Source organism: Pagrus pagrus, assembly GCF_965226575.1.
Source record: "Pagrus pagrus genome assembly, chromosome: 7".
In the NCBI taxonomy this organism is placed as follows: Eukaryota; Metazoa; Chordata; class Actinopteri; order Spariformes; family Sparidae; genus Pagrus; species Pagrus pagrus.
The window spans coordinates 22,971,980-22,999,790 of NC_140191.1; the positions used below are offsets into that span (position 1 = coordinate 22,971,980).

The window sequence follows — 27,811 nt, forward strand, 5'->3', positions numbered from 1 at the left end:
CCCATATCCTCGACGCATGTCTGTTAGCAGTCTTCCTGTTCGCTCGTGGCTAGAGGACGTTGGTGTCACAGAGGAGAGGGGCTCTTCAGGTACTTTTGTTTTCATTTAAGTAATAAAAGAAGTCACAGAAACAAAATGTTTTCCCGCGCCGTCAGACCTACCGTCAGCCTCGCTCGGAGCCTGTCCACCTCTTCCCAGAACAACGCCAAGGTGGCGGTGTTAGGAGCGTCAGGCGGCATAGGCCAGCCGCTATCTCTGCTCCTCAAGAATAGCCCCCTGGTGAGTCAACTCTCCCTGTACGATATCGCTCACACCCCCGGAGTGGCTGCAGACCTCAGCCACATCGAGACGAGGGCCCATGTAACCGGCCATATGGGTCCCGACCAGCTGGATGCTGCTCTGAAGGGCTGCGACGTCGTGGTGATCCCCGCCGGCGTGCCAAGAAAACCAGGTATGACTCGTGATGACCTTTTCAACACCAACGCCACCATTGTAGCCACCTTGGCCGATGCCTGCGCCCGCAACTGCCCCGAGGCCATGATCTGCATCATTGCCAACCCTGTCAACTCCACCATCCCTATTACATCAGAGGTCATGAAGAAGCATGGAGTGTACAACCCCAACAGAGTCTTTGGTGTCACAACTCTGGACATTGTCAGGGCAAACACCTTCGTTGCAGAGCTTAAAGGCCTTGACCCAGCTCGTGTTAATGTCCCAGTCATTGGAGGTCACGCTGGCAAGACCATCATTCCCCTCATCTCCCAGTGCACACCAAAGGTAGAGTTCCCTGCTGACCAGCTGGCTGCCCTGACTGGCAGGATCCAGGAGGCTGGCACAGAGGTGGTGAAGGCCAAGGCCGGAGCTGGATCTGCTACCCTCTCCATGGCCTACGCTGGGGCCCGCTTCACCTTCTCCGTCCTGGACGCCATGAATGGAAAGGAAGGTGTGGTGGAGTGCGCCTATGTCAGGTCCGAGGAGACGGAGTGCAAGTACTTCTCCACACCTATCCTCCTGGGGAAGAGCGGCATAGAGAAGAACCTCGGGCTGGGCAAGCTGACTGCCTTTGAGGAGAAGCTGGTGGCTGACGCCATGGATGAGCTGAAGGCTTCCATCAAGAAGGGCGAGGATTTTGTGTCTAAAATGAAGTGAACTGGGGGCATTGAGTTAGTTGAAAACAAAGCGCTGTGATTGATATTTTGTTGCGTCTTAACTTAAAAAGCATCTGGGTAAATCTATACATCTGTCACAGTGTTTCCTCTTTGTGTTAAAGCAGTAGGGTCATCTTGATCCAGAAATCATGGTTTTAACCGTGATCATCTTTCCTGTGTAACATGTCCCTTACTTTTTTAAACATGGCTTTACCTTGCACTTATGATTTGTGTACATACTGTACTGTGACTTGACTATATTTTGCAAATGTCAAACTGAAACAATATCTCATATATTTTCATGTACAGTCTGCATTAGTGGACATTTCTCTGCCGAATGAATGAGGGGAAATACTGTCATCTTACCTGTTGATGCACATAAATGTTACTGATGAGCAAAAGTACCTACTCCAACAATAAACAAGTTTAGCTTTAAGAAAATGATTCTTTATTTCTCTGTTTTATCATACAAAAACAATTTGGCTTGAAGGTGTACACCTGAAACTGTCTAAATGTGAACGACTGTGGACAATTTTCATGAAACTAAGCAGGTTAATCCTAGATCAAAATGATACACCTTCATTTTACAATACAATTCTGGTTCATTGACAAACTTTATAGGCATTGAAATAGTGTAGATATAGGTTTTTCAAATGCAAACAACGTAACATTAGAGAGGTGATTAAAATGATTCAAACACTTGAGTCACATCAGTTAGAATGTATATCTTGCTGTGAAGTTGTAGCTACATGGTAGATTTCATAGTTTATTAAAAAAAGGGCCTGTTGTCTGCAAAAAGCACAATCATGAAGAATAAGGACTGCAGTAGCCTGATTACTCAGAAATACATGTTTGAGTCACAATATCTGCTGAAGAACAAGTTATAGTAGGCGTGTTAGGATAGTTGCCACGGAATATTTTGTGGCTTTTTGACCTTTCAGAGATGCCTTACAAATGTTCAGATATTACATAATGTGATGCCCTACTACTACGCCCAAATGGGCTCACGGCAACCTTTGACTCAACATTTGATAGCTGCACACTGTTCCTACTTTCTGTCAGCTCTGAAATGGTTTATAGCATGTGGATTGCACAAGAGGGGAGTAACATGATAAACAGATAACAGACGCAGATACAAACCCATTATAGTTTTATTTGACATACAGGTGCTTTTGGTTCCTAGTCAGGGAGCTTTACTGAGAGCACAGATTCCATTTACACAAAAAGAAAAAAAAAAACAATAGTAGATTAGATTTATCACATATTTGGATAAAACTAGCTTCAGTCCGAGACACACAGAACACATGTTAATGGTTTTCAGTTTTTGACCCTTGGATCCGCAGCGTGCAGGCTCTCCTACATCTGTCACTTGCAGTGATAATGAAACGTCACAAGATGGCAATAGCAAACTCACTTTTCATTTTTTTTCTTTACAAATTCTGCACCAAATAAAATAAAGAGATCTAAAGAACAGGAACAACAATAATAAACAATTGTTCTACATAATGTTGCAAAAATCTACATTCAAAAACCAAGACGCGCAATGTTGTACCGGGGCCCCATTAAATAACCATATCAACAAGCACAGTCATAGTAGAACGTCTCTGTCTGTCTGTCTGCCAGTCCTCCACACAGTCACAGACGTTTGCTCTCTCTGTTATTCAGTCCCAGCAGCAGTCTCAGCAGTGTCTCCTGCACTTTTTCAATAGAGACTCACTCTCAGTGGTGGAAGTGAAGGAGTAGAGGCTACAGGGTAGATAAAAAAAAAGACTTTTTAAAGTCTGTAGTGGCCCAGGCCTTGTGGCTGAATGTGCCCCATCTTGTTTGTGCATAAACATTATATTCAAATCATACAGGTAGCAGCAACACCCCCGCAGAGAGGGGTCGAGGGGGGTGAACAGTGGGTGAGGGTGGGGGAAGTTTTTGAGAAGTATGAATGGGAGGGCAACAGGTGGAGGAGGGTGGGTTGGCGCTAGACTTTGTCTGTCCAGAGCACTACTGTACAAGGCCGTCTCCAGGTGACACCGGGTCTGTGTCGTGGCCTCTGCGATGCCTGTGCTCCGTTTTGTTCCTGTTATCAGAGTCTTCACGTTCAACCAGGTCTCTCTCCCTCTCTCGCTCCCTCTCTCTCTTCCTCTCCCGTCGGACATCTTGGTTCTCCTTATCTTTCCTGTTGTTGCGGTTCCTCCGTTCCCTTTGCTTGTTCTTCCTCCGGACTCCTGGAAGACAAGGAAATGAAATGATAAAGATTAGTAAAGTGGAGGAGAGGATGAAGCTATCGTCTCCCCATCAATTTCAGGAAAGAAACAAGAAACAAAGTCAAAATTATCTGATTTCAGCTTCTTAAACATTAATATTTTCTGGTTTCTTTACTCCTCTATAACTAAATAAGTTGAACAATCTTTTGGAAAGACTGAACAACATTTTCCAACCTTTTCTGACTTTTTTCTGACATTTTATAGACCACACAACTAGGTAATTAATCCAGACAGATTAACTGACAATGGAAATAATGTTTAGTTGCTTTAGAAAAGAAAATATGCATTAAACGGTGAAATATGTAAGAATTTTAGCCGGAACCATTAATAAATGAACTAAAATGTGAAGCATCATGTTGAAGAGGTATCTACTGAAGTTAGCGTGCTAACCAACTAGCTCTGGCCTGGTGCAAAGCTCCCGTGCTAATGGTGTGAGCGATTCCCTGGTGCTCCAAGCTCGCACTCTGGACCACTAGCTCCACTGCTATCTGAGTTAACTAGCTAATGGTAGCTACTGTCAGCAGCATTTAGCGCTAACTCTGGTGAAATGTTGCCCCCTGTTTGTTCCAAGTATAAATTGAAAATTCTTACATATTGCACCTATAAATAATAATGATTCTGTTATACCTTTGTAAGAGAAAATGCTCTTTACAAATGTAGGAGAAGTCTGAGAATGGCGGGCACAGTGAAACTTTGAAGTCAGGTGGGATCCTGGTACCATTTCACATCTTAACAATGCCTTACAATAGGTGACCCTCTGAGGGAGAAAGTTTGGGCACTCCTGATTTAAAGCAATTAATACAGCCGATCTACATGTCAAATAGTACCAATTACGAAGAAGTCAGTGTGGTAACATATATATGATGTGTGATTTACAGGACTCAGCTTCAGCTAATCTGTACATCAGCCTGTAAGTAATGAAAACCACAATGTGTCAAACAATCAAACTCTGTATTGACCACTAGATGGCAGTCTTTACTCACAGACAGCAGCCCTCTCCCTGTGATGAGCAGGCCATTGTCCAAAATAGAAACCCTTTAAATAAACCCCCAATTTATCTGTTCTTGCAACACCATCTCATAAACAAAACCAAGAGTTTTGGAATGCTGAAGGTTTATCTCTGCTCGGCCTACAGTTATTAATGATAATAACAAGATCCACCCCCAGGGAGGTTGGAGACAGGACCTGCAAAAGAAAGCAGAGGAGGCCCTTTCCTGTTGTTGTACTGCTGCTGTTCATGTGTGAGTGGAACGGAGCAGCACGGCCTGCTCGGCTGGTTGGCCGGCCAGTCGGGGGATTGTGAAACTGCTGAAGTAGGCAGTAGGCACAGACACAGGGAGAGAGAGAAAGAGAGATAAAGCGAGAGAGAGAAAGAGATCTCTCTCTCTCCCTCTGTCTCCCTCCTGTCCGCTTCGCGCTCGGCCCCCTATGCTCATCCTCTCTGTCTGCTCATTAATCAAGCCAGGGCTCTGCTTGGACCAGGGGCCACGTCTGACCCGCACATTCTGGGCTGCGCTACCAAGCTGTACCTGCCCACTGTGTTTAATTTTCTGCTAGAAATGATGAAGGGACAGCGAGTGGACTGGGATGCATAAACTCAGTATGGGATAGCATGGTTTTTACAGTGAGAAATAAGTTGATAAAGGAATCAAAATCAAAGATGGTGAAGATAGGAGGGTGCATGGATGGATGGATGGATAGATAGATGGAGTAATCTGGTGCACTGACTCATTCGGGGTCTGCCCCCTGTCCTCTATAAACACAGGAAGTCCCCTTCGCTCTCATTGTTTTCTCTGTCCTGACACCATTTACAACTATTTACAAGTTCAGTGGATTAGTCATACTGTAGCCCCCGTGCTTTTGTCGAGCCAGAGGAGAAACCTAATCCATGCCGGTGTTTATCAAACCAACCTGCGTCTGGTTAGTTGGAACAGTTTCTGATGGGCGTTTTGTAAACTGTGTGTTGACATGGATGTAATGGTCCCCAAATAAGACACCTTTGGAGGGTTTAGGAAAAATTTCAACAGACATTTAGCACATTCCCAAAAGTAAATAATGAATAATGTCATCAAGAGTTTGAGACTGACAGTGAATGAGTGGTTGGCTTTGGGGACGACACATGAAAATCTTGGAGTAATTTCATGACCAGGCTCGGTACCTGTGATAATATAGCTTCATTTATTGCTAAACTTCCTCATTTATCTTAATTAAAAGTGGAACAGCTTTTAAGAGAGCGGTTAAGGACGTTACCAATTAGTCCTGTTTCAGCCAAGACGTGAACATTAGCACTGCTTCATCACAACATTAAATTGAAAATTGAACACAAATAAACTTAAACTTGCAACATAAAGAAAGCTGGAAATGGTGGTTTTCTGGGGAATCCATGTCTTCAACTGAAATGAAAGTGAACATACTAGGATTGTTCAGGGTTTGTAATACTTGGCATGGCTCATTTTGCAGACAAAATGATTTAAACAATGACTTCATGTTAAATCACTTACACTTTTGGAGTACCAGAATCATTTTCTAAGTATGCATTTCAGGGGGTTTGTACAGCGTGGGATGTTGTCATCCATGAAGATATTCAATAATACTGCATCATTTGAATTCAAAAGTCATTGTGATGTTGTAACAGACTAAATATGACAACATTGCTTTTCAAGTGTGTTTAGACTATTCTAAGGGCTTCCTAATGGTTCAAGTTGACTTACTGTAAATGCTGTAGAAGGGAAATTACGCAACATACCTTCCAGGAATACTTTGACACTTTGGGACAAACCATGCCTACAACTATGCTTGTGTGCTTCTTAACGAGAGTAAAATGAGACGATCAATACCAATCACACGTCTGTCTGTTCAGTTTTGAGCTGGAGCCAAGGGGAGATTAGCTTAGCTGACTGAAAACTGCCGTCCTGGCTCGTCCAAAGTTGAACAATCCACCTCCAAACTCACAGTTAAAGCTGTAACCGTTATTTCTTATGACTTCCTGATGTCTGCACTGGTTGCCAGTAAATAGTCATAGCAGTTAACTCCCTATAAATCCACAATATGTCGCTTTTACATTTCTGTTTGTGTTCGGATTAAAGGTGCAATATCTAAGAGTTGGCACTTGTTGAATTCATACTCTAACTCATTCATACTCATACTCTTAGCTAGTTGTATTAGCTGACTCTCTTCGGACTGGCAGCTTGGACTACACAGGGAGTGTTGGTGTTGTTAACTATCCTCTCTTGAGGTACAAATGGCTAGGGGCTAGCTGGTTAGCATCCTAACTTCAATAGACATCTCTTCAACACAGTAAACAGACAGTACACGTCGGCACTGTTATTTACTTTCATTTTTGATGTTTTAAACAAAATTGGGAGACATTGCACCATTCAACAACCAAAATACAATGTGTGTTAGTAGCTTAAGAAGTGCTGGTATGTAGATCTTTCAACACTTAACTGTTACAAATATTTGTGCTAAGCTAAGCTAAGCTTAAAGTTTCCTGGCTCTGGCATCAATCTTCTCATCTAGTTCTTGCTAAAATAGCAAATAAACATATTCCCCAAACTATTCCCTTAATGTAGTTTCCATCTATGTAACTGCCACATAAGTGAAGCGACTGAAACATTTATTTTACGCCCTTGAGCACTGTCTATTTTGTCGTGGAGCAATAGCCTCTTAAAAGTAAGTACCAAACAACACAAGCACACCAATACTGGTGTTACATAAGAGAGCACTTGTAAATCTCTGTGGTCACTCTTTAAACTGTCACTTATGTATTTATATACGTTACACACCGCATGCTCCAATTAAGATTCTGTCATTTGTACAAGGACTCGATCTGCTTTAAAAGATTTATTTTGATAAATACAGTATGAATATTGACATTTATTTCAAATTATAGTTAATCTGGATCCAATTAAAGCCTTGTCTGTAATTTAGATCCCTCATATAATTAGTGCCACATTCAGCACACAGATGACAAGTATTTGTCATCAGTACAAGTTAAGAACACTTTCTATAATCTAAGTTAATGAGGAAGAATGTACTGTATGTAGAAATGTGTTATCCTCTTCATCCTGTGTTATTGCCCTGAAATCCCTGCCTGCACAGTGTAAGCACACAGCCGCTAGTGTGGATCTGCTGTATTGTCCGTGGCTGTAATGTAACTTCTAGAAATCTGTTGAAGCGCGTTGACAAAGGGCCGGAGTCAGTAAACTACTGAGAGCACAGGCTTTACTGGGTGGGACACTAGACACTGTGTGTGTGTGTGTGTGTGTGTGTGTGTGTCACAATGAGTGAGCGAGCATACAGTGAAAGAGAGAAAGAGAGAGTGGAAGAGATGAATAACAATCCAGAGAGAGTATTGAATGAACTAAAGAACAAAGTGAGAGTAGGAAACAGACAGAGATCAAATGAGAGAGGGGCACTGAGGGTGAGGGGAGGTGTGTGTGTGTGTGTGTGTGTGCAGTTAGAGGAGAACTGTGTGTTTTATGGTGGCACATCCTCCATGGCAGGCGTTCTGTCGTCCGGGGAGCTTTTGGCGGGAGCCAGGCTGGGATTAAAGGCTATGGGCTGTCCCACAAGTGGAATGCCTGCCGCATGGCCGCCAGGATGTCATGAGGGGGGCACTGGGTGTGCCAGTGTGTGTGTGTGTTGTGTATCAATCCCCCCTCACTGACTGGTTGATGCTAGCTTGCTTAACTGCATGTTTCTGTGTGTGTAATAGGTCCGTGTGAGGGTCTGTATGTGTGTGTGTGGGAGTTAAAGGGTTTGCAGAGGGCACGCGGTCTATCCGGCTACAGAGATAGCGAGGTGAACAGCAGGTCCATGGAAGGACAAATTAGCCAGCATTAACTTGAGAGAGACGGCGGCGGCAGATGAGGACGTGTGTGTAAACATTCGCAATCTCGAGCCGTGGATAACAGATGAGCAGAGCCAAGTTTTTCTCTCTCCACGCCTGAACATCTCAGCATGTTTCCTACAGTTTTACAACTTTTCTGACGTGATATCTGTAATTCAAAACATTATTCATAGGTCAGGACCAACTGGAAGTTGTGATTTTGCAACGGTTCCGTGGAACTGGAAGCTGTGACAGCTGCAGGCTTGAGTTGAAACTTCAAGGAATAGTTCCTGCACTTTCTTGTGGACAGTTATATGACATGATTTAGACCAGTCTCATAACTGTGCATTACACATGAAATTGATGTCGGGACTTTTTCTGGCTGCGTGTGTGGAGACAAAACTGGGTATTTTCAAGCCAAAGCATGATCTTGTCCTAACCCTACCAGTGCGTTTTGTGCCTTAACCTAACCAGCCCTTAAAATTGAAGATTGAAACATAAATAAAGAAAGAAATGTAAAGTTTCAACATATCCATGGTTTGCAGAAACTTGCAGCGCTGACATGTATTCTGGCCGATAAAGGATCACTTACTATTGTGCTTCCAATGAAACAGTCCTCATTCTGTGCGCACATTAAGTTTATCTGAAGTTAATTTGAGGCTTCAACAAACATATCAAGTAGGTTTATTCCAAAATAACAGACGTTTTAGTTTAAAACTTGTTTATCATTTCTATATTTGGAGGTTTGGAGAGATTTGCCCTTTTTAGAGCTAACAAGAGAGAGGAGAAACATCTTACAGGATCTTACAAAATGTATACGTGTAAGTACAAATAAGTCATGTGTGTACAACCAGCAGGAGTAGCAGCGGAACAACTTAGTAGAGTCATGCAGAGAAGTAAAATGATGCAGCGAGGCGAAAAACAAGAGGAAGAGAGGGTGGAGTGGGAGGAGAAGCCAAATGGAGAAAGTGCAAAAGAGGAGGAAAAGAAAAGGAGGAGGAGGACGTATCAATGTCTGAGGGCTGTTGGAGGATTACCGGGGGCTCTCTGAGGTCGGACCACTGACCCCCTAGCGTGTGCAGAACGTAAACAGCGAGGAGAGGACGCGCCGAAGCAGATAATTAGCTCTCATTCACCGCAGATGCTCCTGGAGCTGAGGCAACTGGCTAATCACAAGCGGGGACAACATCGATAAACAGGGACAGTAGTGTGTGAGACTACGCTCAGCTTTTCTTTCTTTCTTTCTTTCTTTTTTTTCTCTTTCTTTTCTTTCTTTCTTTCGTTCCTTCTGTCTTTTTTCTTTCTTTCTTTCTTTCTTTCTTTCTTTCTTTCTTTCTTCCCAATCACCTCCCTTCTCTAAGTACCCCCCCTTTCACCAGGCTCAGTCTAGATCAACAGAGCCGTCGACTCCACACTAAAGTCTCGGCCCCGACCCGACTGACTGGGAGCGCCAACAGGGAGCTTATATGGGGGTCTATGTTTTCTTTGGTGTGGTAGGGAGTGTGTGTGTGTGTGTGTGTGGATGGGGGAATGGATCAGGAGAGAGATACAGATAGAAGTGAGGCAGAGAGAGAGGGAGAGGGATAGCGGAGGTGACAGAGGGCACATTTCATACTCTGCCTTACAAATCACGTCGACCCAGTTGACTCTCTTCACAAATTACCACCAAGAGCAGCGGCTGTGTAGTTATTTTAGTGAGACAAAGAAGGTATGTGAGTGTATCTTTGTGCATGTGTGTGTGTTTGGTGTGCCCGAGTGTGCATTTGTCTGACTTGTTTGAAATGGAGCGGGTGTATCTCTATCTGGATTTGTGCGTGCATGTGTTGGTGTGCGTGTGTGCGTGTGTGTGTGTGTGTATTGGCAGCTGTGGGGATAAACCAATACTGATCCCCTGGTCGCCGCGTGCCTCCCAGGGGGAGGATGTTGATGTTGAGCTGGCTGTTTCTGCTCCAGAGTCAACTGCTTTTCTGCTGCATCACACACACACATTCACATGCACACAGACACACACATGCACACACATACGCACACAGTGTTTGTTCTGTAAGTGTGAGGCCCCAGGGGGCTGGATCTCAGCCTCCTACCCTGTCTGCGATCTGTCATTTAACACTACAGAGCCCAGGCTAAAAAACAACCAGCCGTAGCCGCCAACCAGCTCAGTAACCACACACACGCAGCACACACAGAACACAAAGCGATCGTAAATGCGCCGCAGCATCGGGTTTTATAAAGAGGCGGGCCCGTCTGAAAGCAGTTTACACTCTATTCATTAGAAATGATCACGCTATTCCCTGTTTACTAGGAGCAGAGAAAGCGGTTTTACTGTTTAAAAAAGAGCTCTCGTGGGAAAACACACAACATACCCATTGCAACATCACACATGTGTGTTCCCCCCACTGTCCTCACTCTAACCACAATGACAATCCTCTGAGTAAACAGTCGCAGTCCTGAGCGGAAGAACGCCGAGCTCTGATTGTACAAGCTGAAGCAGCGAGGTCTGGAATTCATAGAGAGGAGAAATGGTGCCATGTGTCACAAATTCAGTGTTGGCATTGAGAGTGTGATGGGACACCAGCAACTACAATGGACACTGTCTTGAATGGGCCTGTTTCATAACGTCTGTTTTTTGGCATTTTAAGTTTAAATGCTGGATCACAAGGATCTGGAGTCAGGATTTGACACTCAGCTGGAGCATAAAAACACTGCAGCTTTGCTACAGTATCACTATCGTTATCTTTACCTAGACATTTCCTCCTCTTGACCAGGCACTCTTTGATCTCTGAGATCTCGGGGCAGGGGTTGCCAAAGGGAGATGGGTACTGGAGGACCTGTCGCGTGCGGGTCTCCTGCCCCCGCTTGAAGCCACAGGTTCTGCCGGACCGAGAGCAGGGGCTCCACTCGCTCCACTCACCTACATCACAGTGCACTGAAATGAGAAGAAAGAATGAAAAACTTGAGTTATTTTTTACGTTAAAAGCACAGTATGTATTTTATGCCGCTGGGGGCCCTCAATCAAAATAGGACAAAAGTTGTTAGATGGGGTTGTGAAGTGGCATGGGATCATGGGAGTTGTTGTCTTCGTTGTTAAACAACCACCATTGCCCATGAAATTCAGTCTGACGTGACTCGAAATGTTCACCGATGAGGTAATGTAAAAGAGTTGTATTTCATATTGCGTCCTGTTCATCGACTTCCTTCCCCGCTGTCTGATTTATCATTGGATGTTTTCCCAGAGGTTAGAATGACAGGTGACCAAATGAAACGCACCATTACCTTGATTATTACTGTTGGAAAAATGTGAGATTATGTAAGGACACTTGTTAAACATATAACAAGGTCGAGTCGCTTTTAGAAATGTAATGCTGAAATGTTTCTTATTCTATCTTTAACATGTTTTCTAAAGTTCAAAATGGGGTTCCTCACTTTTCTACAAGCTTATTTGCCAGTTGTAGCCGTTCTGCGTCAAAGGCCATAAACATGGCAGGACTGGCATCTTAGTTATTGTTTCGACACTGGACTGACCTTGTGCTGTGCACTCCATGAGTTTGTCATTGGGCTCGTAGTCCTCTGGACAGACATGGTGGCACCTCCCGCTGAGCTGGTACAGGCCTGGCCGGCACCGCGTGCACGTCTCAATGTTGACACATGACTCACACTCTGCAGGGCACTCTGCAAAGAGAGAATTGTGGTTAATATGTGAATATAATGACCAAATTTAACACGTAAACATGTTTTATGTGACAGCAGAATCATTTGGTAAACTCTGGAAGGCTAATGTGAGATAAATACAAGGTATAAAGAGTTAATAAAGGGTTTGTCTTTGCCTATGATAAACTCTAAACACTCACTGGGAACACACTCCCTCTGTGCGTCGCTGCGGACCAGCCCCTCGGGGCAGTTCTCCTGGCACTTGCCCAGGTGAAGGTAGAATCCTGCTCGGCAGCGTGTGCAGAAGTTCTTGTTGAAGCAGGAGTCGCACTCCGACCTGCACTCTGAAAGGGAGATACAGACCCAACGGCAGCGTTTATTTAAACCGGACAAGTTATCGAGTGTGTCCTCTGTGTTAAATATACAGCGTGTCAGTGTGTGCGTGCACGTCTCACTGGGAATACAGTCAGGAATATAGACCACTGCAGTCAGATTGATGTCTCACAGGGGGAACGGTGATGTATGATTTGAAGTAAAGCAACACTTGATTTAATTTCCTATCACTAAACGGAAGCATGTGTAACAGGTATCAAGTTATTCAGTTACAGTACTTGAATACATAGACCTACTGTGTGTATACATAATGCCATATTTCACAAGCAGGTCTTGAAGCTGCTGCTTGTCAAGTGGTGTATATGGAGAAAGGACATATATTTTAACAATGTCTTGGAACCGACTAGACTTTGCGTACTTGTGTTTGTCAGGTCTAAGTAAAACACTGTGTGAAGAGGGCACTGAATCAGAGGACAGTTAATAACACATAATAATAATGTTCATTTAAATTGGGAACCTGCAGTGCAAGGAATATTTCCAGGACTATTCTGTTATCATCTGCTATACAAATACAGTCATTGGCTTACTTGTGCAGGTGTTTCTTTCTGGGGAGCGTGTGCCGTAAAAGCCCGGAGGACAGGAGGTCATGCACACCCCGATCTGCTTCATCCCAATCCTCTCCAAGTGCATGAAGAAGCGCGGCTTGCAGGACAGGCAGCCATTGTAGTCAGAGCAGGTCAGACAGCCACCCTGCTGGCACCCCGAGCTCACACCAGGGATCTCTTTTGACAGGAGCAGGGGAGATGAAGAAGTATGAATTTCAAGTGGCATAACAGGGAGACTAAAATACTAAGATTACTTAGTAAGAGATCACAGCATTAGATAAGCCACAGTGCGATAGATCAGTGCTGGACGATGAAAGTGCTTGTAGATACCCTGCTAACAACGCCAGCCTCCCTCTCTTTCAAAGCTCATTGCAGGAATTCAGTTCGCCCAAAAATGAAAATTCAGTCATTACCTATGAAAAGGCAGGTTTTGTATTCCACAAAAGTAGATGAGGACTTGTTTATATTGTAAAAAAAAAACTGAAAAAACATAAATTGGCATGATCCAAGTCTCTGGAGCCCGATGTGATTAAAAAAAAAACCTACAACATTTAGGCCATTGATGGTGTCGGTGCCCAAGCTTGTGCACCCATTTTAGGCGAGGGTGAGCTCACGCATCAGCGAAGCAGCTACATTGAGGATTTCAGCTTAAAAAAAAGTGTAAACAACATCTTTTCAAATTAGTTTGCGATATCGGGGGGCCTTCGGGAGACTTGGATTACGCAGGGGGAGCTGTATGGAGCCATTTTGTCTCCATCTACTTACAGTTTTTGAGGAGAACGCGCCACCAGCAATCAAAATCTGGCCTACCAGTTTTGACACTAGACTCTAGATGTGCCATAAAGTGTGAATATAATTTGTGCAGAGTGTAAAGGAATATTTCATTTTTTATAAATGGTTGTGATGGTACTCTGAATAAATCATGATCAGGCTGGTGACTTAATCTAGAAATTTCAACCCAGATTGTCAGTATTTCAGTGGTAACGCTAGGCAGGTTTATATTGCATAGGAAGTTTCAGTTAACACACCAGTAACAAAAAGAAAACAAAAGACACCATACTGATTTAACACAAAGAGCATCTTCATAGAAACCCAGAAATTCTTTTCAAGTGAGGAAACAATCTGAAACTGCATCTTCACATCTGATACAAATTGAAGTTTATTATTTTAAGTGTTGAAATGTTTCACCCAAGTGTTGTTGACAAACAGAAAGCAGAGAGTCACTGTATCATAAAGGGTTATTGTTTTACGCTCACAAGCTCACAAGGAGGAATCACCCGCTGTGCAGATGACAGCCATTTAAACTGAGTTTACAACCCAGTTCATTTTCATAAGTACAGTAGTGTTTATTTTGTATTGATATATTTTACTGCAGGTTTTTATCCCTCTGCTCTTCACTAATTTGTGGGATGGTTCACCAGACTTTGTCTGCCAGGGATGACAATCACGCTTGGTTTTAATCCTATTAATTACATGTTGACATTTTTAACGTCTGCTAAATTACAATGTGTGTATTTCAAAATGATAGTGTGTTTAAGTAATGATTTAAAAACATATTGATGTGTCTAAATTCGGTGTGGTTTATCACTGTCAGTTGCCTTTTCATCATCATCTGATTGCTTTTAGGTCAACAAAAAGTGTAACACAGAGGGTTCGGGTGGTTGATGCTCTGAGAGAAAACCACCGAATACACATGACGGGTTCCATGATGCTGGGTTCGGAGAGGATGTTTCTAGCTTCTGGTCCTGATGCTTCAGTAAAACACTTCTTATGAGGGAATGTGTTTGACTCAATCCTCTGTTAGAAATACGACATTTAAGTTGAATCAATAAAGTGGTACAGGGGAAGAGAAAATCAAGTCAGGGACCAACAGGTTACAGTCGCACCATGAGTGACACCTATGACAGAGCCATGAGAGGAGTTCTGTGTTTCACACACTTGTACACCTGTGCTGCATTGGTGCCTGCATTGTCAACCCCGGTAAGCACTCGAGGAATTGCTTTTTCTTTGCAGCCTTGACATCTCATGCCACAGGCTATAAGCTGGCCCTCTCCCTTCTTCTCTAGGTTCGGGGGTTTTAGCTGCCAGTTTACCATAGATCACAAATACTTTGTTTGAAATATCTCGACAATCTTTACAACTGCTGTCCATTTGCCCACATGTGTTCCTGCCAAGCTGCCCTGTTTCACAGAAGTCTTAAGAAGCAGGAATTTGGCCTTGCCCTCGCGCTCACACGGACAAAACCTCAGTTGGACAGTGGTATCTTGCATAACATACCAGCAAAGTCACATATGAATAAACACACTCACATGCCTGCACACACACAAACAGATGGTTGATGGAGAAAATAGAATTGTGCAACAAGGAAAAACATTTTGCCTCAACTATTGATCTTCTATCTCAGCTTTAAATCAAGACTTTAATCAACCCACCTTCCACTGACCTGACCCGTCTTCATAAATTATATAATTACCACTGTTAGCACCCACATGCCTGCATTTTTGGATGCATCATCACACAGGAAGCTTGGGTTCAGTCACTGCATGGTAATTTTGGCCAGCTGACCCAATGGTCATTGACTCCCAACTCGCTCTTACCCCCTTCTTTCCCTCTGTACTCATTCACCCCTTCGCCAACTAATCCCTCCATCCTCCCTGATATCTCTGGAAGTGTTGGATATCTGCATCCACGGAGGAAGTTTGGATTCTTAGAAGCACTCGTCAATTAATGGACACTGAGTGAGTCAGATGTTGACTCCTTACTGTAAAACGTGAAGTTCAGGAGATGGATTGCTGTCTTACATCTGAGTCACATCATGGTTGAGTGTGTTGTACATTTTTTTAGCCTTATCAGTCCATAAAAGAAATTTGTGATACAAACTCAAATGTGACAAAAAGCACAACGGTAACACACGGTTTTTATTCTCAGGGCATAAATTTAAAGGTGCACTACGTAGTTTTGGAGAAGAAATTCGAACTCAGAATTTTAATCTTTACAATATTAATGAGGTAAGAATAGAAACTCAGAATTATTCATTTTTTAAAACGAATAAACAAGCTGTTAAATACAGTCCCCAGAACACTGTTTGAAGCTAGAAAGGTGGCAGGGTCCGCCACATACAAACCAAGTAAAACAGTTTGAAATTGTGTCGTCCTTTAAGGTCAGTTTGTTTATTCAGTTTATTCAGTCATGAAAACAAAGAGAGTTTGCTGAGGCAGTGAAGATCTTTCTCTTCTGATTAAAATTTCTTCCCCAGAACAACATAGTGCATCTTTAAGAAACCAAGTGCAGGAGGTCTTTCAGTAGCTCCCCTCTCTTCCACACTGCGTTGAGAGGCTCTTTAATGTTGTTTGGGAGGAAATAAACATTTAAAAGAGAGAATCTGTGTGTCTTGATGCAGCGGAGGGTTTAAAGCAGACACCACAGCGTCTGTATATCCTTCACTAGTGCAGCAAAAACATATATTTAAGGGAAAATAATCAACCTTTCCTTGTCCTTTATCATTAGGACTGACGTCTCATATTGAATGTCAGTTTGCTTCAGTTTAAATGAGATCTATATAGGCTGTGTCAGCCATGCTGAAAAGCAAAGTCCTTGCTTCCTCAGGTCTGACTTAAACTACACTGAACAGAGCTGCCAAGAGCAAAGTTAACCCCAGGACCCCCTTTAAAACTGCATAATAAACACACCGTTAACCCCCCAAAATGTCCACTCTGGTGGTCATGAGGGAAAATATTAACAACAAACAAAAAAAAGCTGTCCTGCTGCTGGTCCGCACTACAGATCTCTGTGATTACATGTGACGTAAAGGAGATGTAGAGGAGTTTCAGCCCCAGGTGGCCGGGATAAAAACATCACTTCCAGGGTCTATTATTGTAGATCGCAGACAGTTTTCAGCCACGCTGGCAAGTGATACATGGAATCTTCCAGTTATCTGCTCCCCTCTAACAGACTTAGTCACAGAGCACATCTGGAGACCCTCAGCGATAAAGTGTGCGTAGGAAGAGCAGAAAAATATACTTTATTGATACTTATTTCATAGTGTCATGGAAAAGGGAAGGCTGGCCGTAGCTCAAGAGCTGAGACATAATCTTGGACCTGAGGGAGATATATGGCAGATAAAATATCATAAGGCTTAAGAGTGTTTTCAGTATGGAGCATCTGGGCTGTGTGTGATGGAGCCCGATGTCAAGTATGCATTCAGTCAGATTCTGGACAGCAATAAGAACAAGATGGGACGATTTCAAATGAAGATGAGCTGAATTCGGGACTGGCATCAATGTGATCTGGGAAACTTTTCCATAACGTGACAGTGTGAAGGAAATAAACTGGATAGAGTGGTCACTTCACCATATATGGGAACAAAAGATGTGAATATCGATTAGATCACCGATCAGCCTCAGTGCTGATACCCGGGCAGCAGTGCGCACTCTGCGCCTGAAGTCTGCCGCTCTGACCGCTAGAGAGCGACGGGAACCAGCAGGAGACTGAGCGCAGAGGGCAGCGACTGAGGGCTTCAGGTGACAGGCAGAGCAACTGATTCATCCAATTAAGCGTTAAAGGAAACATGTTTAAAGTGGAAGTAAAGGTGGTGAAATGACTGAAGATATCACGGGGCAATAAAAAGTGAAAAAAACTCCTAGAATCACAATGACGAAAAGTAGAGTTGTTAGTGTGAAAACTGGTGATAACATGTCCAATAACTGATCAATAATAATTTGGAAAATCACTCTTACATAATCTGCAAAAAGTGAATTAAGTTTTCTTAATTAAGGGGGAAAAGAACAGCAACTGCAGTTTATTTTGTCAGATCTAGAAAAACTCACATCAGTGGAACATGAGCCGGTGTTATCTGAACAGGTCAGACAGTTTACTACACTGACCAATTAACAACGGGCCGTCAAGTGACTGTTGGAGTCTCTTTATAAATTCTAGAAATCCGACTGGATACTTCTGTGACTTAAAACCTCTCTGGGTAAAACAGGGCAATAAATGCTGAATTTAAAAAGACAAGAGAACATAAAGAACAGGGATGACTGTGAGCCCTGAACACCGGCCAGCACCGCACCGCACTGCACTTTACTCACGTTTATGTTGCCGGTGCCTGGAGCTGCTGTGCGGCTGACAACCAGTGTAATCCATGCAGTGCAAGATGATCAAAACAAAGGAGATCAGTTGTAATTGCATAGTAGCCCGGAGGTGAGACTCGTAAAGCCAATGTCAATGTTCACCAAATCACTTATTGGATAAGATTCCGTTTCTTCCCCCCAGACGGAGGCAGAGCGCGGAGGGCAGATTATTCCTCTCAGACACAGCAGGACCCCCAGCTATGTGGTGATATATGGTCAGTGTAGTGTCCGGTGGCCCATTGATACTTGGGCCGTTTTGAATGTAACATCCTGGACAGGAGATGTGCCAGATTGAGTCAGGGATCCGCTATCCGTGCTGTGATAAAGAACATTCCCTCCAAAAATAAATCAACAAACAAACAAACACGCCAAAAAGCTCGATTCTCATCCGGTGCGCGCAGGAGGAAAGCAAAATCAACCATCAGTGTAGGTCAGAAAAGATGATTAGAATTATTATTCATGACTAACAATCTCAAAAAGTTTGAGATATAATATCCATGTGCAGAACTCCAAATTGACCTCTCTCCCCGCGAGATGCGCCGTGCGTCCCGGCGTGGATACCCTAACGTGCCAGGCGCGCTGAGGCTCTCGCTCTCATCTCAGCATCAGCTAAAGCACAAAAAAGTGAAAGTCACCGCAGGACCAACACTTGTACTCACAAAAAAATAAAATAAAAAATAAAAAAAAGTCGAAGGTTTCGTAGTTCTTTTGGCTGTCAGACACACGCCTCCTCTCGCTCGCGGTCGGCGGCAGCGCAACTGATCCAAAAAGTAAATCTTCGCAGTTTCAGCGCTTTTCTGCTTTGCGTGCAGGACCCATTCACTCCCCTCCTGCCGGCCGGCTGATGACTTCAGCCCTCTGCTGTCTCTCTGTCTCTCTCTTTCTCTCCCCCTATGAGCTCCAAAGTTTATTTAGAGGGCAAGCCCCCCGCGTCAGAGAGAGAGAGAGAGAGAGAGAGAGAGAGAGAGAGAGAGCATACTGAAGTTATTTCAACAGGGGTTTAGGAGTGTGTACTGTAGCTTCTCTCTAATTCCTGTCTGTCATTGTGCTTCCAGTGATGCTTTAAATGCACATCGTTTAACATGGACTGAATGCAAAAAATCATGCGATTGAAATCACCTGCTCCGAACTCTTCTTTTCAGGCAGTTAAAAGTGACCTTTACGTGGTAAAATTGGCAGTAGGATTATTTATTTCTCAATAAAATTAGACAGCAATCAATAAAGTCATTGAAAATTATTTTTAAGTTGGTTAAACCCATTCTGGACACAATCTCAGACAGATTTAATCAGTTATGAAGGAGGAAAACAAGTTATGAACGCATGTCACATGTCATTTTGCACCAATAGACTCACTGGTGGATAAAGATGCCGCAAAAGTGCCCTCTCGGACGCCCTTCCAGTCCACCACTGCATAGACTCCCTTTACTCCAAATGTTTTTACTGGTTTGTGTCTTCAAATAGAGAGGTGACAGGCTACTTATTCTGTCTGAGGTGGTACATTTTTTGAGATAAGTACAAATGATACTGGTGTTACAGTGACTGTATTGTATATATGCATATGCTTCTAAAATTAATCCAGGAAAATGTCTCTTTCAGTAAAGGATTGAGCAGTTTTGAATACGTGGCAGTGTGTCTCATAGTTTTTCGCAATTATGACATTTGAAATTAAGCCACAAAACACAAGGCAGCTATTTTAAAAGACACTATAAAATGGGGTCGAAGGTACAATATTGGTCTCATCACTTTCTATTCCAGTGTAATCCTTTAGAGAGAGAAACCCCCCTGTTGACATCAGACAAAGTAGCAGCAGCATCTCATCTTATTACCTCTAGAGGGAGTTAGTTCCACAAAAGCTTGAGGCACATCGTCATAACACACCAGCAAGGGTATCAGTGAGTTCTGGCTGAAGCACTTGACCTTTACCTGATGAGTCCGAATGTGATGTTGTTTGTATTGTTGCAAGTGAGAGGAAAGAGCGAGAGCAAAACAGCCACTAAACTGTAAAAAGAAATCAAGTGAACGGAGGACTCAAGCTTTGTTTTCTCAAACATTGTCCATCATTACTCATTCCAGATCATTTGCCACCACAGCCTCCGTCTGCACAGTTATGACATTTGGCGATAATCGCTCTCAAACGCAGAGACTTGTGCCTCCAGGTTGAGTGAATTCTGGCCTCTGGAGCAGAGCAGTGTAAAGGGGGGAGTTGAAGCCTCATTTGTCTGACTGGTGTGTTGATGTTTAGAGGGAACAGTATGCACGAGTCCAGTGCTTCTCCTCGCTGTGGCTTCTGGTCTTCCATCAGTCACCGGGCAGAGGAAAGCAATGCAAACACAGTGCCGGCTCGTTCTTTACGGGGATACTTCCTTGTTTGCCCTGTACTAACTCAGGGACGGGACAGTGAGACATAACATGGACTGATGTATTGTTTTAAACCCTTTCACCTTCACTGAGGCCGACTGCTGAATCCAAACCATACCCAGGATATTAAGTGACTCTAATATGCAAATGTAAAATGTCATGTCATAGATTTTTTTTTATAGATTTATATTTGAACAAAGGCACTGTGTCAAACAATTAAATACAGTGTGACGTGTAAGCTCATTTCAGCTCAGTTTAAGGTAAAGAATAGAGGGAAAATTGTCAAATATTATGATGAAATGTTATGAAAAATGATGAACTCTCCCTCCTCCCTCTCCTCCGGCTCAGCAGTTTGGTGTAAGGGATGTCGAAGAATAATGCTTGTCTTTGTGTCCCGGTCTGAACCGGCCCCACCGTCCCCTGGGGGTAGGAGCATGTGTGTGTGTGTCTGGGTATGTGTGAGTGTGTGTGTATGTGGCATTGGGGTGCAGAAGGTTAAGGTCACTTGGTCAGTCCCTGTGACCGTCCAGTGAGAGAATCAGTCGACACCTGTAAATGAAGTCGGGCAGGTGCATAAACCCTCCTGACCAAGGATGGATGCACACTACAACTTTTTTTTTTAATACCACATTTAGTCATATTTGAGCCTTTCTTTAATTTAGGCCTCGAGCCTACATGAGCCACGCTGACATAAAGTTTGGCGCAAATAAAAACTGAGACAAAACAGAGTCATGTAACCCTCCGCTACCATTTCTTGTGTTGGAACACGAGCCTGAACATAAATAGTTATCGCTGACGTTAGGTGAAAAAGGAAAATTCCAGTGCACGGCAGCCTCGAGGGAAATACTACAGCAGAGAAAAGAGCAGAATCACATCCATAGGATTGAAGATTGTAGTTCTTCTTCTGACCTCACAGGCTTTTAATAGACTTGCTTAACTTAATAGACAAGTTAAGCAGTTGAACTCAGAATATGTAATACAGATATGGATTGGATCTGACTGAGAACCCGTTGTGGCAGTGACTTGTAGCCTTGTAGCCCCTCCCTAAGCATACCCTGCTTTATTGTTTTTTTTTTTAGAAAATTGGACCTTAATATACAACATTAACATCATGCTGTATTGAAGAAGACCTGAAACTAGCGATTAATATCATCAATTCATTGAGAAATAGTTTACTAAGGAAATAAATCCAGTGAGAAGTAGGGATATTTTCTCATAAGCTTACATACAGTCTGACTCCTTTTTGCAACCAGTGGATTCACCCCCTGATGGCCATAAGAAACAATGCAAGTTTAAGCCACTTCCGCATTGGCTTCACTTTTTGGACCCAGACGCTCAATCAATACTGATGGTGGAGAAGACCATTAGCATTCAGTTGGAATCGTGTCTCTGCAACCGGACAAATCTAAGTTCAAGTAGTTCCCTAATTCTTTCTTTTTTTTTTTAGCTCTGCTTTGGTCTTCACCAACTTGCAAGGCAAAAATCTGATGCTTTAGCTTCTAAATATTCCAATATGTTCATCAGCTAGCCAATAACATCTTCTGCCACTCTCTTGGTGCTGGGTATTGTTGTACTTTTTTGCTGAAAAACACTGGCCTGCTGCATCTAGATATGATGCTGAGTTGGGAAGCAAAACAGTACAGTTGTACAATTAGCCAGAGCTTAGCTAAGGGGAACTGAAAAGTAGGATGATGACTTCTACAGAGTTCATCAATACAAGAAAGTAAAATAGCAAGTGAAATATAATATTGATTGAGGCAGCTTTAAAAGAACCTTGTCGGGTTTTTGACCCCTGGTAACACTAGGGCGCAGTTTTTATGGGTGGTTTCCCGTCTTGGTTGATGCACCAACAAAGGCGAAAAGGAAGTGCCAGCCAGTAAACATGAATGTAAACAACACTCTGTGAATGTTTTATAGGGTAGGAAATGCACTCAGCATGTTTGTCAGACCTCAAGGATACACACAGAGCGTTTTGGTGAGTAATACCGAATGTCAACACAACAAAGCATTTGTTTGTTTAAAAGGAATCTCCACATGGCACCTTTTAAGGGGAACGTCAGGGCTTGAGAGGCTGGAGTTCAACGTGTATCAGAAGCTAATTACACTTATCATTCCCCAGTTTGAGCTCCAAATATCATTCGGTTAAGCAGATGCCCACTTTGTCATATTCGTATGACATTGCATAAATCCATCTACCTCGACCTTATCAAGAAAATCATGCTCTTAATCCCTGGCAGCATCAGAGTGCAGCGGAGAGCATACCACCACACCACAAAGCTCACGCCTGTGATCTCCAAACTGTTCATTCCCTGCCCGGCCGATGAGTCATAAAATTCCCAGATGACAGTGACAATGTTGATCCACTGTCCTGTCATCAGCTAATGAATTAGGCTGGGCTCAGTGTGGACAGCAATTGATAGCGCGTGCCTCGCTGGGGTCTGTGAAAACATAGTGGCTCAGCCTGTGGCCTTATATGCAGGGTTTTCTGACGTTGCATCTATTAAAGCTGCAGATATCCCCGTGGCAATCCTGCACATTCTCTCAGCATGAAGCAAGCAGAGAGAGACAGTGACACGCGGCAGCAGAGGGTGTACAATGTTATCAAAATAGACTCGTGTAAGCACACACACATACACACATAAAAACAGGATCTAGTCAAGTTCTAATAAATAATTATTGATTCTTGAAATTCTATTATACACACCGACAGGGAGGATTAGATGAATATAACCTAGGATGAGACAGGTGCATGCGTTGTGGGGCAGCAGGTGGGGCGACCTCATCTTAAATGAGTGTGTGTGTGTGTGTTTGTGTGGCTGCATATCTATGTGTGTACTGGGGTGATTGAGGGGATCATTTCATAGTAAGAGGGATTGAGAAGGTAGTCAAGGACAGATAATCACTGTGAGCGAGAGCTGTCAGCTGTACACACAGAGGGAAAGCAGGTCAGTGTTTTGTATAGAGAAGGTCAAAAGAGAAGGGTACTCTCTATGTGTGTGTGTGTGTGTGTGTGTGAGTGAGGTGAAGGGGGCTGATTACCATTGATTCCCAATTTTCAAATACGACCCAAAACCCCTCCTGTGTTAAATTAGTTTTTTAGTAGGAAAATTATGGGAAATATGCTTTACGCCTTGTTACAGAGAATTACATGGGAAAACCCAAACCACTCTCATATGTTTCCATTCAATATGAAGCTGCGGCCAGAAGACAGTCACTGTAGCTTAGCGTAGCACAAAGACCGGAATCAGGGAAAACTAGCTAGCCTGGGTTGTTCCAAAGGTAATAAATTCTGCCCACCAGCGCATCCAAAGCTCACAAATGAACAAGCTCTATCCTCTTTGTTTAATCTGTACAAAATCTGCTGTAAGAAATGACTTCCTGTAATATTGTTATCACGTGAGGTTTCTTGGTAACCAGCAGAGATGCCAGAAAGTCGCTGCAACAGGCCAAGAAGTAGTCTGGCATAGCCCCTCGTAAAGCTACAAATAATAGTTTGTGATGTTTTTATGGTTGGACAAAGCTAGGCACGCTGTTCCTGCTTTTCCAGTATTAATCAAGCTTCAACCTCCCGGGCTGAATATATGAATAGCCAATGCAAAATTTCCCAAAACTGCAGTTCCTCGAATGGCAACTTTAGAGCAGATATAAACATGTTTAGAGCGTGGTACAGAAACAGTTTCGGTCTCCTGAGCTGATTCCTGGTTTATGAGCCATGAGCTGTCTGCTATGTCTCATGCCAACTAATTCGAGTCACTGATATTGGCCTCTAGGCCGTGTTTGTGTTGTAGGTGCTTTTTGGAGATTTTTTAATGAATTTTTTTGGACAAATAATACGGCTTGCTGTGTGATTAATTAACAGTTCAGAGCAGAAAGATGGTGTTTCAGATCAAAAAAGACAGCTGTGGGCAGAGCCAGGAGCTTCTGGAGGAATAAACACCTGGAGTCCGGGAGTTTGATTTTTAAACTTTGAGTAATCTACAATCTCATTTCTCAACCTGTCTGCAGCAGTGAGTCGCAGAGATGCCAAAATCCACTGTAATGTACTGTAATTCTTTCTTATTTGACTGCTGAATGGAAGGGAAATGTACTTTACTTCATGAACGTACAGAGGAGCGATGGGAAAAAGACTCAGGGTTACAGAAAGACTCGGAATTTCTGGTGAGTGCTGACTTTAGTCAGGGTCTAAACTGAACACAGACACAAACAACGTCGGTTCCTGTTGCTTGCTAGATTACAGCAAATGTACTTTAAGGTATTCTGGCATTTTGATCCTCTCATCTATCTCTCGGCAGTAAAGAAAATACATTTCCAAAAAAGTAACATATGTACTCACTGCATGTGAGGTAGGTACAATACAATGTATAAAGTAATGCACTGATTCTCATGTACATGAATCTGTGATGTCAGTTTTTGTGAATGCTGCTCACACTAACCTTGTTGTCCATCAGGGTCTTCTCATGCATGTGGACACAACAATCCCTGTCTGTGTCTTTGTTTATAGACTATGAATGAGTGTTTGCATGTGCAAGTACTGAAATGCCTGCTTCATGTGGATGTGATGCACTGAAGTGGAAGTGTGTGTTGTGCTTTACCGTGGACGTGACCCCAGGAGGAATCCCCTCAGCAGGCCTGACTAATTTGGCCATGAGCGTGGCATTAACTACACATTCCTTCCGAAGCGGCGTCTCCACTTCCCTCTCCCCCTTGACAGCAACACTTTAAATAAACTGAGCGCAGGACTGTTAAGAAAGGCCACCGTTTTCCGTGTCTGACCCTCGCTATGACCTCCATTGATGTATTTCCTCTTCTTTTTAGGCTCGCTTTGAAAAACGGGACTGACCAGTGAATCGTCAAAGTGACTGGTATGACAGGAGGGGGCGGAAAAGTAAAGAAAGTCCTGAGTTCACTTGAGTCAGGCGAGGCGGGGGCTTCTTTATCCTTAAAAAAATTAGAGGAAAAGTCAGTGAGCAAAGCCAGCCACCTCTTGACAAGAGTGAGAAAGTTTATATATTCTCTTCCCTCTCCTGCTACCCCAGTGTTGGGTTTCTTATGAAGCTGTGGAGAGACAATGACAGCGTACTGGGGATCAAACACTGCTACCCAGGAAATTTTAATCATTGGAGCACCACCAGCTTTTTTTCCCATCAGTTGTTGCCAGGCAACAGGTGAGGCAGACCCCAGATATTCTGTATGTGTGTGTGTGTGTGTGTGTGTGTGGTATTTCTGGTAGGGGAACAGGAGGGGGTGCAGATCAGGGTGTGTATAGAAGAACCTGGGGGTTGTTTTATTAATCTGCATGGGGAGTCTTTTCTTTTCCTCCCTGATAAAACCCTTTCTGCTCTTGCTTTATAGCAGGCAGCCCGTCTGCCCCCGACTTTTGTCCTGTGATCATTCAGCTCCACAGGGACCCGTGTCAGGCATCCCCCCTCAAAGAGCGCCTGTGTGAGAGTAGGTGTGGGTTTGTGTGAGAGATACAGAGCTCTGTAATCACCAGTTTGTGATGAAATTAGTGTAAATCATTTTTGTTGACTTTTTACTGAACACATGGTCCAGGAACAGCCCTCGAGAAATTTCAAGATTACCCACTATAGAAAGTTGAAAGAAGGCAGATGGCCTGAGCTTTATTTTTCTACCGAACGATTTCCTCTCAATCTAAGAGGTACTAATGGAAAGACCCTGAATTAAAACATGTGTGAAAGTACAATTTACCCCTCTGTTTCTCACCCAGGCAGAACAAACCCGGCGAACCACACTGAAAAGAGAATTTGTCTTTTTAGGAAGCAAATTAATGAAGACATTTTTCCATCCAGTGAAAAAAATTCAGACTCTTTCCATCTTCCAGCAGACCTCAGTGTTGGCCAAATCGGCTCTGCTAGAGTTACCAGTGGCTGATGTTCGCTTGTTGATTTCAGGGATTGTTGAGACAGAGTGGTTTCAAAAGTCAACAAATAGCTTCTCAGATGTTCCAAACATTAAGAGACCGGAGTAATGCATCTTCTCGCTCGAATGCACCACATGGTATCACGCTGGAGCGCTCTGAAGACTCCTGACTGTCGCCTCTTTTCACATTGTTTTGAGTTGATTCACGGTTCTAATTGCAAAGGAAGTATAATTTACAATATGACAAAATTGTACATAGAATTGTTTACACAGAAACTAACAGTTCCATATTGAGCCAAGGACAGCTTCCACCGAAGTCAAACAAAATTTACATATGCCTTTCTACTGACGTATCCATTTTCTGAACAAGACTAAGGCCCAATCCCATTTCCAATTTTCACCCCTACCCCTCGTTTTTGAGTGAACCCCTTACCCCTCGGGACAGAGCTACAAGGGGGAGTTGAAATATCAAATGGGACAACTTCTCAAGACCCTCAGACGTCATCAGTTATTTTTACGACCAGACATTTTCAATAGAAAAGCATGGACACTTGCAATTCATTCACAATTCAAAATCATGTGATCAACCAAGCCAGCTAGATGTTTATTATGCTGAATAAGTTAATAGATGCATGAGTGTCCGCTCGCCATCTTGCCCCAGAAGAGGCGGATCCCATAAGAGATTACAAAACACATTAGTAAAAGTCAGAAAGACAAATAGAAGCAGGCTGTGATGTTTATAAAGAAAATAACATCAATTTTCTGTCACAGCTCTCGTTCTGTTTAATTTTACTCACACATTGTTATAGTAACCAACAAAAGAGAAAGAATCTCCCCTCCCGGAGGCTGCAGGCTCTAAAAATTAACAAGTGTTGATTATTCGCACACAAGCAATCCATTTCATGTTTGAAAACCAGTCATATAAAAATACCCCGGACCCATAAAACTGCAGGAATCAAGGGCTGGTGTTTTTATAATTAAAGCCAACGCTCATTCCTGCTAATGACCAGAGGAGGACTGCTTAGCCGAGACAGTCCATGTGTTCTCCACACAGGGAGAGAAAATCTCAGCGGCTGCTGCAGAAGATAAAATAAAGTAAGATACAATGAAAAAAACAACAGCAACTGGGAGGTTTAAATATGAGCATGAGGGAGGTACAGTGTCTCTTAATGTCCCTGTTGTTGAGCCAAGCCTGTAGGTGCAGCGCTGGTCTGATTGTAATTTGGCATCCTGTATGGTTTGATCTCACAGACCCACTCAAGAAGGGTTTATAAGTAGTGGAGCGGTAAAGTTTCCAAGCAACTGTGTAAAGTGCCATACATTCTGATTATACAATATAAAGCAATGCATTATTACGTTCCAACGATACAATATGTTATTTTGTATTTAGTGTATGAATATATCATAATAAATATATATGCTCACAGTGGGGTTATATATTGTGTTGTTATCTGAAGGTATTGTATATTAAAATAATAACTTTTGAGAACAGCCTTGTTTCACTTTGATCAAATAACATTTATAACACTATCCAAAAGGTTTCATAAAACCTCTGATGATGTAAGTAAGTTGGAAAATCGTTTTGAAGCCAAAGGCGATTACAACATCTGCAATATGAACC

The 27,811-nt window shown here is 43.1% G+C and overlaps 2 protein-coding genes across 2 annotated transcripts; one reads left to right on the forward strand and one right to left on the reverse strand.

The window, feature by feature from the left end:
- The first annotated feature begins 11 nt into the window (after positions 1–11).
- mdh2 (malate dehydrogenase 2, NAD (mitochondrial)) lies at positions 12–1,592 on the forward strand. The gene has a single exon (XM_084357061.1). The coding sequence runs from the start codon at positions 136–138 to the stop codon at positions 1,147–1,149; it is 1,014 nt and encodes a 337-aa protein (XP_084213187.1). The 5' UTR covers positions 12–135; the 3' UTR covers positions 1,150–1,592.
- On the reverse strand, positions 1,409–18,750 carry rspo3 (R-spondin 3). Its single transcript, XM_084357062.1, has 6 exons — positions 17,911–18,750; positions 12,806–13,000; positions 12,086–12,229; positions 11,760–11,906; positions 10,978–11,163; positions 1,409–3,367 (listed from the first exon to the last, which is right to left on the reverse strand). Exons 1-6 carry the CDS (start codon positions 18,008–18,010, stop codon positions 3,144–3,146), a joined length of 996 nt encoding a protein of 331 aa, XP_084213188.1. The 5' UTR covers positions 18,011–18,750; the 3' UTR covers positions 1,409–3,143.
- Positions 18,751–27,811: the final 9,061 nt, after the last annotated feature.

Bases quoted from the DNA above. Each gene is read 5' to 3' on its own strand.
- mdh2 (XM_084357061.1), top strand. From the start codon at position 136: ATGTTTTCCCGCGCCGTCAGACCTACCGTCAGCCTCGCTCGGAGCCTG.
- rspo3 (XM_084357062.1), bottom strand. From the start codon at position 18,010: ATGCAATTACAACTGATCTCCTTTGTTTTGATCATCTTGCACTGCATG. The intron at 11,907-12,085 runs GTGAGTGTTTAG...CTCTCTTTGCAG, and splicing joins ACAGAGGGAGTGTGTTCCCA to AGTGCCCTGCAGAGTGTGAG. The intron at 3,368-10,977 runs GTAAAGATAACG...CTTGTCTTCCAG, and splicing joins CAAGAGGAGGAAATGTCTAG to GAGTCCGGAGGAAGAACAAG.